At 38.1% G+C, this 12,210-nt stretch overlaps 1 protein-coding gene across 1 annotated transcript in view; it reads right to left on the bottom strand.

Annotated features, from left to right (window-relative positions):
- LOC129282800 (E3 ubiquitin-protein ligase MYLIP-like) overlaps positions 1–3,737 on the bottom strand; it is a 28,435-nt gene extending 24,698 nt beyond the window's left edge. The window contains exons 1-3 of the mRNA XM_064114083.1: positions 3,723–3,737; positions 3,177–3,367; positions 999–1,160 (exon numbers count right to left, since the gene is read on the bottom strand). Of these exons, the coding sequence (XP_063970153.1) occupies positions 999–1,160; positions 3,177–3,367; positions 3,723–3,737 (368 nt within the window). The remainder of the gene's footprint in view (positions 1–998; positions 1,161–3,176; positions 3,368–3,722) is intronic.
- Positions 3,738–12,210: the final 8,473 nt, after the last annotated feature.

Here is a 12,210-nt window from a genome sequence, read left to right as displayed (position 1 = left end):
AACTGAATGAATGATACTGCACGTGAGTTGTAGAGAGAGAGGGGGTAGTTTGGGGCGTTAGTGCAGTGCAACGCCTGATTTTTAGCCCTTGCAAAATCAGGAACTGTAACTTCAGCCACTGGCGTACAGATGGGGGTGGGGATTGGGGGCCCCAAGTGTTTCACGGCCAAGAAAAAAAAACACGAGAAAGGGGCATAAAAGAAAAGGGAAAGAGTGGAATATTGTATTATTTTCCTAATACTATGTCAAAATATAGATTTTTGTATTGAAAGGTTCAACATTTTTGCTTCAGCTGCCATATCTAGCCCCCCTCAATTTTTTTTACTCATTACGCCACTTGCTTCAGCCAATAGATCTGGTGCAGAACTAGTGGTATCATTGGTATGTTGTGAAAAAGTCACTAATCTTTTTTCTTTTAATGAATAATGTGTAGTTTGTTGGCATTTGTATTTCTTCAGTTGATATTAATTAGAGCCCCTCTGGGCAATTTAAAAGGCCTCATATTCCAAAACTTCTGGGGTTCTGCCCACTCGACCCGAATCAGGGGCCTCTGGATCCCTTCCGAAATACTTTGCTGGTTTGCGTAATGGATAGTGGCGCATTACAGATTCTCAACAAGAAATGTGGAGCTTCAAAAAAAGTAATTGAGAATGGCTGGATTATACATTTACATACAGTATGTACTCTAGATCTCTATATTCAATTTTACAGATATTACAATAAGGACCAACTTGAATGAACCACCGATTATGTTAATTCAACATATATTCAAGGAGGGATAAACTTTGTTTACAAATATGACAAAGAGACAATTAAAATATCACAAATATTTCATATAATAAAATACAAATTAAGATAGTACAGAATAAAGAAAGTACACTGTATGCAGTGAGTGGGTGATGACATCAGTCCCCTCATTTGCATACCGACCGGGATGTGAAAATGAACGTTTTACAAAATTAAGCGGAAACTCTGAAATGTCGTTTAAGATCACTTACCTCAGGTCTGGTAGAATGGTGTGGTACTGTGTGGGTAGCGTCTGGTCAGCATCGCCCAGTTCTGCTTGGGCAATGAGGCCAAATAGCTTGATTTTCTCCTCATTTGTGACCGCATAATGACCGAGGAGGAGCCGGTTCTTTAGAGTGAGGTAGTAGATGTGCCTGTGGAGTGTTTACAAAAAATTACAACAAATAATTTAAAAGCCCAGTGTACATAACACACAATTACTTATTGCTTGGTGACCAAGGAGGAATTCATCAGGATGTTTTTAGTGTGAGGTATGGTAGTAGATGTGTCTCTGGAGTGTTTCGATGAATATACAACAAATAATCTACAGGGCCAATTTTGAATTAAAAAACCTTTTCAAAGGCGGAAAAATGAGTATACATGTACTGTACTATTTGCTCCTAAAATACTTTAAAAGTATAAAAGCTGATTTTACATGTATATATTTGGCTAAAAATTTTACCCTGAATTTTAAACATTTCTCAAGGAGACTTTATAACAGCAAAATGATTTTGTAATGAATTGTAAACACACATGTACGTGTACATGTACGAATGCACACTTCTAAATTTCAGATGAGAATTGCCTAAGGGGAGGTTGGAAGGCAGAAAAGAAAATATCATAAAAAACATGTACCGTACTGTATCTACATGTACATGTACTTACAGTGTATCGACAGGTTAAAAGTAAAAACATGTAACCTATTTTAAACATCATATTTGTAACTTGTAAAAAATAAAAAATAAAATCAGTCTAAAAAAATGTTGTATTGCTATGAAATTGTGACCATCAAGTCTCTAGCTACATGTATTATACAAATACTTCCAATAGTATACACTTGTATACATAAAGATAGAGAGGCTGACATGATGCATGCCATGTACATACTGTACATGTGGGCCAACGTTGTACAAATATGGAGACAGCTTTAATAGATAAACACGATTGCTGATAAAAGGTAGGCCTACATGTAAATATGTGGTTATTGACACAAACAACATGGGTGAGTAAGTACGTGTACATGTAGGCTGAAGGCAAGTACATGTACTATTAAATAGCAAGGTGGGCAGACAAACAGCCCACAGTAACCTGTTGTTTACAGGGTTATTCAGTAAAGATATTTAATATTTATTAATGAAAACTAACCAAGAACCCATGTTCACCATACCATGCTTTCCAATATTTGTGATCAACAAAACTGATATGGAAATAATACTGAGTGAAACTGTAACAATATTTGCATTATGAGCTTGCTTTATATAAAAATTATTCTGATATGAATGGGTGGATGGATGGATGGATGGATGGAAGGATGGGTGGGTGAATGCATGGATGGGTGGATTGATGGAAGGATGGGTGGGTGGATGCATGGATGGGTGGATTGATGGATGGGTGGATGGATGGATTGATGGATGCCGGATGGATGAGTGGATTGATGGAAGGATGGATGGATGGGTGGATGGATTAGTGGATAAATGGATGGATGAGTGGATGGATAGATGGATGGGTGGATTGATGGATGGATTGATGGGTGGATTGATGGATGGATGGAAGGATGGATAATGGATGGATCGATGGATGGACGGACGGAAGGGTGGATGGATGGAAGGATGGGTGGGTGGATGCATGGATGGGTGGATTGATGGATGGGTGGATGGATGGATGGATGGATGCCAGATGGATGGGTGGGTTGATGGATGGATGGGTGGATTGATGGATGGATGGATGGAAGGATGGATAATGGATGGATCGATGGATGGACGGACGGAAGGGTGGGTGGATGGGTGTGTGGAGGGAGGAAGGGAAGGAGGGATAGATAGAAAAGGTATAACATGAAAGCTTCATGAGGGCATGGAGGTAGAAAGCTACTTCCATGATGTGGGTTACTGCAAATGGCAAACGTAAGACTCATTAATTCAAAACAGTGAACAAAACACTGTATCCTAGCAGGCTACATGTATCATTATAGGATTCTATCCCAAAATACACAAAGTGTAATTTAGGATTGTATCAATGAAATCGGCAGTGTTTTTAAACCATGGTTTCAGATCAACTAATAAAACAACCAATTACATGAATGTCTTATTGAAGTTAGGCCATGTACAGTATCAAAAGAAAATCAAATCTAAATAATATTTCATTCAAATTCAAACAGTAGAGTATATTTTTACCTTGTTATCGGCTGTTGTAGCTCTTGAGGGGAAACAAAGAACTTGACCTGAAGACTGAGTCGATGTGGAGAGCGCCCTCTAAGCTGCACACCGAGGGGGTTTCTTAGGTTAAGCCATAAGAGCTCCCCGCGCTTGGAGCGATAGCGAAGACCAAAATAGCTCTTCTCCAACAAACCCAAATCCTCACATACCTTTAAAAAAAAGTTAAAATAATGAAAAGAATGTGGTGATAAAAAGTTGAAACACAAAGTTTCTAAAACATGATACTGATATCAAATCAAAGCTTTTTTAAAACAAGCCAAATAAAAAACTAGCCAAACCCATTTTCTGTAGCTGTCTCAAAACTGTACATAAAATTAAGTGCCATCCACAAGGAAAATTACAAGAAATCTTAATTGACTGAAATGTGACTTCATGTGACGTCACAAAATTATTATCAATTCATAAGTCTGTTATTCTTTGACGGATTTTTATCAAATCTTGACCATTTTTTTTGTCTTGAAATCTACATGATACAACCATATGCAGCTGACCGAGTACATGTACCTGCCTGTAGTACATATACTAGTACTAGTCTGCTGTGCAAACCCTTTTCATATTTTACATCCGATTTTGATGAAATTTTCAGTATCATGCTTTTTGGATTTTTCTCTTTTGATTCAAATCAACTTTTTGTTGGGGTGGACTTGTCCTTTAAGACAAGATACAGGTGTGTTTTAAGATATTTTTAAGAGTTAAGAGAAGAGATGTTTCAGAGAGTATCAGTAAACATTTTAGTTTGTTCCAAAGACAGGGGGCAAGAGATTGAAGCCGGCCTGTATTCTAGATTTAGGAAACAGGTAGCCAGTGAAGTTCATTTTATAGGAGAGGGATAGCACAGTTCATCCTTTTGATTTTTTGACAGTTCTGAAGGCACTGGAGTCTTCCTGGATCTTGTTTACTGATACCCCCCCCCCACCAAGCTCCCACCAAGCTCCCACCATAAGGTGGTTTCAGACCGCCTCGAAGTTCGTCAGTTCCAGGTATTCTCTGATCGGGAAATATACCCCGATCAGAAAATACCAGGTATTTTGGTAATGTGAAAGCAAACTATGCGTAATTTCCCCGAAAGAAAATACCCGCTAAATAGTAGGTACTTGGCGAAATTACGAGAACTATCGCGGGGATTTTTCCAAGGTCGCAGGTATTTTGGCAATGTGAAAGCAATTTACGGGAACTTTTAGCCCAGCGTGTCGTTGGGCGCGGGCGCCGTGGGTGGCTGCTGGGCTAGTGGTTTTGAATCTCGTGCCTTGCCTGCTTATAAGACCATACTGCGCATGCTCCTAACTTCAGGAATTTATCCCGAAGGGTATGTTTCGGGGCGGTGTGAATGCAGAATAATTAATGGGTATTTTTTAGCCTAAAAATGTTCTCGTAATTTAACGGGGATTCTTGTGATCGAGGCGGTTTGAAACCGTCTTAAGTCAAGCCTGGAGAGCACCTACATGTATCATGGTATAAATATGGTAAAGAAAACCTCAACAACTTCCCAGTCACTTGTTTCAACAACTTCCTACCAGGAAGTGATAGCAAATAAAAGGCTATTTTGATAACATATCTCTACAAGTACAACACATCATGCTCAAAGGAGTCCAGGATGTAACAACTCCAATGAAATTGCTCCTATATTGCAATCTTTAAGAGTAAGACCCATAAAGGAGGCCATTGCAAATACCGACAAATGCAATTCTTATAAACATGTATCCAATGGGGATATCACAATTTTGTGATATAGTCAACCGAATAGCATAAGTTGTCTGAGATAAGTACCCTAAACTCTACAGCATCCAGTCTGTCAAACACAAAAAGTATATTGTAAATGGTGAAGATTGTTAATGTTGTTGAGAGAGCATACACACACAAGACTCAACATCTTCTTCATTTCACAAAGTTCTGCGCAATCTTTGGGCAAATAGAACCATGTACATGTAGTGTTACAATCATCTCACTGAGTGACTAACCAACCGACATTGCTCAAAAGTTCTGCTATTAAAGTTGCAGAACAAAAGCCAAGAAGACAGCAGCGCGACCACGGGCAAATTTTTATCATGGTTTCTTAAAAAAACGTTTTATCTAGCTTTTTTATTTGTGAAGAAATGTCAGATTTTTAAAAATAGCTTGTCAAGGAAATTCAGAATTTATCTTATTGCAACAATTTTAATGTACAGTCAATCACCACAGGCATTATCACTCACCACATGCAAGTCCTGATGTGAACTTCAAAATTCCCTTTAAAAAGTCAAATTTTCCCCTTAAATATGCGGAATCTGTGCGATATTTCCAGAGCATGCGGCGGCTAATAATAGCTCAGAGTGAAGAAGCAGGGTCGGCTTCAAATCACCGATTTCGAGACGTTTACAAGAAAGGGCAAGGAGTGAGTTTGTGTCCGAAAGTAAGTTTAGTCAATGTAATATGTTGCCTTTGTTACCAGAAAGTGCCACAGTTTGTCACTAGTTTTTGAGAGCGAGTATTTGTCCCCCGATGGTTGATATCTAGGTGGAGCGGAGGGTAGCGGTAGTGAAGTTTAGAGGAGCCTATACGAGCCTGAGGTTGTCTGCATTATCGTGAAATTGGGAACCAGTTCCTAATTTCTACCGGACACTTTTTACACGACAAGACATGACCTGCCTACCTTTTTGAGCTTGCTCACTGCTTCACCACGGCTGGCGCACTGATTCTAAATCCTTCAAATAGCTTACATGTAGATAAGAAAGACTGATTTCGTCGCTGTCTTTTCTCTACTGGTTGAAATGGGAAACGGTGAGGGAAAACTCGCCATAGAGATGTACACGCTGGTCCCCATTTCAGCAAGTAAACTAGTTTAATCTACATGTACTCACTAAAATGGGAACCAGTATGGAAAATTCCCCATAGAGTTGTACACGCTGGTTCCCATTTCAGCGAGTAGAGTATAAGTTTAATCTACTCGCTAAAATGGGAACTACATGTAGCATGGAAAAGTCCCCCTAGAGTTTTACACGCTGGTTCCCATTTCAGCGAGTAGTATACTTGATGCATGCACATGGGTTCATTAGGCGATCTATCCTCACGCGAGTTGAGGCTCTGTTCAATCCATTTAATCAAATTACAAGAATCTTTGTAAGAGTTGTATAAAGTAAACAAGTTTAATCTACTCCTTAAAATGGGAACTAGCGTGGAAAACTCCTTATAGAGTTGTATACGCTGATACCCATTTCAGAAAGTAGAGTAAACTAGTTTAATCTTCTCGCTGAAATGGGAACCAGCGTGGAAAATTCTCCATAGAGTTGTACACGCTGGTTCCCATTTTGAGATTCTTATGACCCTCGCTGATTATGGACTCCAAAAGATCGATGATAAAAAAAAAAATCTCGTAAGGGCAGGGCTCGGGCCCGGAGATTTTCAGAAATAGGAAGATTTACTGGTCCGACATGACCAGTAAAAAACATCATTGTCGGGCCAGTAATTTTTCCAAAAATAGCAAGATTTATGGGTCCGACATGACCAGGAATAAAAACCATTGTTGGGCCAAAAACTTTTCCAGAAATGGTCAAATTCACTGCAAACCATTTTCCCCGCTAAATTCTGACATTCACACACAGAATACACACAGAACGAATCGCACGTGTTACTAGAGTACTATACAGTGTACATGTAGCCAGCCACACAACCAACATGGTAAATTCTCTACTGGCTGCACGAACGAAGCTTGGCTAAACTCTGGCAGAAATCTCTCACAGAACTGTCAAAATTCATGGTTCACACTCATGAAAGGCTCTTATAATGTCCATATTTCCTAAAAATTGGAGTAACTCTGTCATTTGTAAGCAGTAAAAGGAGAAATTTTCACTTCTGTTTTAGTTCAAACAGATCGGGTTTCGAGTGATATCGTCTGAATACATGATAACCCCACATATGCATTTATGTGTGTGTTGATACACTTGGTTTCTGACTTTCTTTCGTAGCTATTTTAATTGAGCCAAAAAGAAACTGATAATTTTTTTATGATGATAGTTTTAACTTTCTTTCTCTGTTTTCTTCCTATCTTTCTTTCCTTCATTCTTTTCAATCTTTCTTTGTTTCTTCCCTCTCTTCTTTCATTTTTTTGTTACTGTCTTTTTTAATTTCCCTTTTTTTTTCGTTAATTCGTTCTTTCATTCTTTCTATCCTTTAAAACAAATTTTTTTCTCTATTTCTTTTTTCTCTTTCTTTCTTTCTTTTTTTATTCCTTTCTTTCTTTAATTCTTGAGTCCATCCATCCTTTATTTATCTCTTCTCTTCTTCCTTTCTTTCCTTCTTTTTTACCCGTTTCTTTCCTTCATTCTTTGTTTCTTTCTTCCTTCCATCCATCATTTCTCTAACCTTTCTTGTTTTTTTTTATTTATTCCTTCTTTCAGCCCTTTCTTTCTTTCTTTCATTCATTCCTTCCTTTCTTCTATCTGTCTTGTTCTTTCCTTTTTCCCTTTGTTCAATCTATATCCTTTTACCCTTTTTTTTTTAATGCTTGCTTCCTTTCTCTTTCTTCTTTCATTCCTTCCTTTCTTTGTCTCTCAGTCTTTCTTTTTTTTCTTCCTTTCATCTATTCTTTTACCTTTTTTTTTTATATTGCTTGCTTGCTTCCTTCCTTCTTTATTCATTTCTTTCCTTCTATCTATCATTTTACCTTTTCTTTATTTCGTTCTTTCTTCCTTCTTTCAATCCTTCCTTCTCAGTTTCTTTCTTTCTTTTTTCCTTCTTTCCATCGGCTCCTTTTACCCTTTCCTTTTTATTGCTTCTTCTCTCTTTCCTTCACTACTTTCTGTCTTTTGTTCTTTCTTTCTTTATTGCTTGCTTCATTTCTTTCCTTTATTTCTTTTGTTCTTTCTTTCTTTCTTATTTTTGTTCTTTCTTTATTCCTTCCTTCCTTTCCTTCTTTCTTTTTTTTTTCCTTCCTTCACATCTATCCTTTCTTTACCTTTTCTTTTTTTTTCTTCCTTTCTTCATTCCTTCCTTTGTTTTATTCTTTCTTCGTTTCTGTCTTGCTTTCTTTTTGTCCTCCATTCCTTCATTTTATGGGGGGGGGGGTAACGAAAGGCTAAAAAAATAAACTTGTGCCTTTTTTCATGTTTTTCTTTATTTTTTGGGACCAGTAGATTTTAGGTTCGGACCAGTAAAAAATTGAAAAACTGGGTATCTACTGGTCCGACATGAATAGGTTGGACCAGTAGAAAAAATGGGTTAGTGTGGAGCCCTGCGTAAGGGGGAAGTGATTTCCGCCAGAAATATCACTGCCGAGGATCGCAGATGTTCGATCTATCACAGAAAAATCTGCAATGGCCTCCGCGGGGGTTCCTTAAGGCGGGAAATTCAACACCCTTCCAAATATGGCACGATCCCACACATCAGACATATCGGCTGATTGAAATGGAAATGCGTGCTGTTGACGCGCGCGCGCTGGTTTTCAGAACAAAGTCGCACGCAACTGAACAAAGACGTCCCATCTTCGGAGCCAAAAGAGGTCCGTTTTGTAAATTATCATTATTTACCGATTTCTATATCAAAATTTGATAGTTATAAAATTGGCGTTTGCGCAGCTGAAATAAATTATTCTATCAAAAATCAAACAATTATTTTCGGGTCTAGAGCGCGATTTAAATCACCGAAATCGATTGCGCCGCACAACTCTACGCGTCCGATATTTGGAAACTGCATCCGATTTTTGGCAAAAAACAAGCTTTTGATGAATAGTAAATTTCCGTTTACCATAAATTTTTTCGATTCTATTTTTTCATGACATTAAATTAAATTCCACACTCATGACATTGTAAACATGATTTTTATTTGATTCAAAGATTGTACTTTTGGTCCAATTATGCTTAAGTGTCTCTACTAGTCTAAACCATGACATGACCATTTCTTGATTGATTAAAATTTAATAAAAAGACAATCATCAAAAATTGTCAATCATCATTCAAAATGATCAAGTTAGATCTAACGTTAGATCTAAATCTTACTTCTTAGTCTTACCAAATTTAATATTTGGCATAAACTCCGAGGTATGCTGACTCAAAATGAGTCAAATTAGGCCCTTTGATGTATGGCGCTAGTGTGTGGATACTGGGCTGCAGACTTCTAATAATATTAATCCAAAAAAATCACTAGGACTTCTTGAACATCCTATCTTAATTAAACATGTTTTGACATCTGTGAGTATTAAGCATTTCATACAGTGTACTTTTACAAAAGATCAAGATTGAACAAATGAAAAATTATAGAGTTAAATTAGGACTAGCAGTGTCTACTTCTTGAATTAGTCCCATTCACTGTCTTTTGTGCTGGTTTTTTTCAAGAGTGGTTGTGTGTATTGTATTGACTCTTGATTATCGTCAGATATGATTGTGAGTGTTTGATATTTCTGCTTTTAAGCAGCATTTCATGCATAAGCTTTGTGTTTTGTGCCTTTCAGCTGTATTTCAGCCTTATCTTCGGATTATTCTGGCTTGATCATTTGATTTGGTGTAGGCCTACGTGGTGTACGTGTGCTTGTTAAATATGACTGGAAAGGGGAAGAATAAGAAGGGCAGTCCTGGCCCTAAGAATGTGGGAACTCCAACTACCACCACTTCTCATGCCTCTGGCGGTATTATTACCCGTTCATCTACTTCTAGTTCCAGCCAGCTTGGAGCTAGTGCTAGTGTTAGTCAGGTTTCGAATCAGAATGGTAGGGTCAGAGATGGTGGTAGCCAAGAGGGAAATGTTAGCCAGTCCCGTGGAAATGCATTGAGTCATTCGGCCTCAGGTGGAGTAGATTTTGTTTGGAATGTCTGGAAGTTGTTACGGATAATGACAATGCCATCTTGTGTCAGGGTTGTGATGGTTGGGTTCATCAGAATTGTGCTAATATTTCTGCGCCGGAATATCGTCTTATGAACCGCGGGTCTCCAAATCTCATGTGGTTTTGTTGTGATTGCCATTCAAAGGTCAGTGTGTCCGCCAAAAGAGATCATGTAAGTGAAATGGATCCCTCTGTTGAAGCAATGCAAAGTATTATTGGAGAATTGGTGAAGAAGATCGATGCTCTTACTTCTCATGTCATGATGTTGGAGAAATCTTCTACAAAGGTTGAAAACATTGAGGCACTTGTGGAGGAGAAGGTTAAGAAGTACATGGAAGAGAGTAAGGATCAGGCAGAGAGGGAATGTAATGTAATCCTTCATAATGTCCCTGAGTTGGATTCTGATGAGGTTAAGGATCGTGTTGCACATGATTTTGACCAAACCAAAATTATCCTCAACCAGCTCAACGTCCCAGATGCAGTTGTGGTATAGAAGCCAATCCGTCTTGGCAAGAAAGTGGCCGGTAAATCTCGACTTCTGAGAATCTCGTTTGCTGATAAGAGTGCCAAGAAGAATGTGCTATCTCAGGCTTCCAAGCTGCGTGGAAATCCGAATGGAGTTATTAGCAATGTGTATGTTACTCCTGACCTAACCTACCAGCAGCGCGTTGAGAATAGAAAACTCCGCGAAGAGCTCAAGCAGAGAAAAGAGGCTGGAGAGCAAAACCTGAAGATAAGCCATGGGAAGATCGTGCAGGCTACCCCTGCCTTTTGACCGAATGGAGTCAGGGAATCTGGACCAAGCGTCCAGCAGTAGTGGCCCAGTACAGAGGCCTCCAACTGTAAATAATGTACATAGTCTTAATGTAAATAGTCCTAGGTTAGATAGAACAAATTTACTACGTAAACAAGTGAATAGTAAGAAAAGTTCAAATACATCACCAGTTTCTAATTTTAGTTCTAGCTTAAAATGTGTTTACACCAATGCAGATTCATTGCGCAACAAAATGTGTGAACTAAAAGCTCTCGTGAAGAAAGAGAAACCACATATCATAGCGATCACTGAGGCAAAACCAAAACATTTCAGAGATTTGAGCGATGAAGACTTTATATTGGAAGGTTTTACATTTTATCACACAAACATTGACAAGGCTGTTGGTAGAGGTATCGTATTGTATGTTCATAAGTCATTGAATGTAAATCAAGTGAGTTTTGAGAGTATTCATTTCGAGGAAGCAGTTTGGCTCAAACTGTGTTTGAAGCATTCTGATAAGCTGTTTATAATCGGTTGTATTTACAGGAGTGATAGTGCTGCTAGTAGAAATAATGAGAATCTCCGTCAATTGATCTCACATGTTTCAGATTTGAATTATAGCCATTTACTTGTACTGGGTGATTTTAATTACCCAGAGATTGATTGGGACTCTTGGACAACTTCAAAGAGTGAAGCAAGTGAAGAATTTAAATTTATTGAATGTGTAAGGGATGCCTTCCTGTTTCAACATGTCTCTGATCCTACAAGGTTTAGATTCAATTCTAGACCTAATGTCCTCGATTTGATCTTTACTAGTGAAGAAGGCATGCTAGCCAATCTTGAACATTGTAGTCCTTTAGGACTCAGTGATCATTCTGTCTTGGTTTTTGACCTACTTTGTTATGCAGATTGTAGTTCAAATGAGAAAAAACGGTTTGTGTATGATAAAGGTAACTTTGGAGGTATGAGAGAGAAACTAAGCTCTATAAATTGGGAAGAAGAACTATCGGCATTGAATGATGTAAATCAGCAGTGGTCTCATGTTTTGAGTATAATTGATGAAGCTGAGGATGAATTTATTCCTTCTGTAGTAACATGTGGTAAACATGCATGGGGCAAAGGAAGTGATTTCCCAGTTGATTATGACACCTTGAAATTGATTAAGAAAAAGCACAGAGCCTGGGAAAGATATATTAGAGACAAAACTGTAGAAAAGAAGAAAACTTATAACACAATCAGAAATAAAGTGAAAACTGCGACAAGACATTGTCAAAAACGATATGAGTCAAACATTGCCAAAGAAGTAAAATCTAATCCTAAAAAATTCTGGCAGTATGCAAAATACAAGACAAAAGTAAAGAGTGGAATACCACCACTCTACCAGGATGGAACTGGAAGTAGTAAAACATTGACAGAATCAGATGTAGGGAAGTCAAATGCACTATTGA

The sequence above is a fragment of the Lytechinus pictus genome, chromosome 19, assembly GCF_037042905.1.
Source record: "Lytechinus pictus isolate F3 Inbred chromosome 19, Lp3.0, whole genome shotgun sequence".
Classification (NCBI taxonomy): Eukaryota; Metazoa; Echinodermata; class Echinoidea; order Temnopleuroida; family Toxopneustidae; genus Lytechinus; species Lytechinus pictus.
The sequence above is the reverse complement of the archived record's forward strand: the minus strand, read 5'-3'. Positions and strand labels throughout refer to the sequence as shown.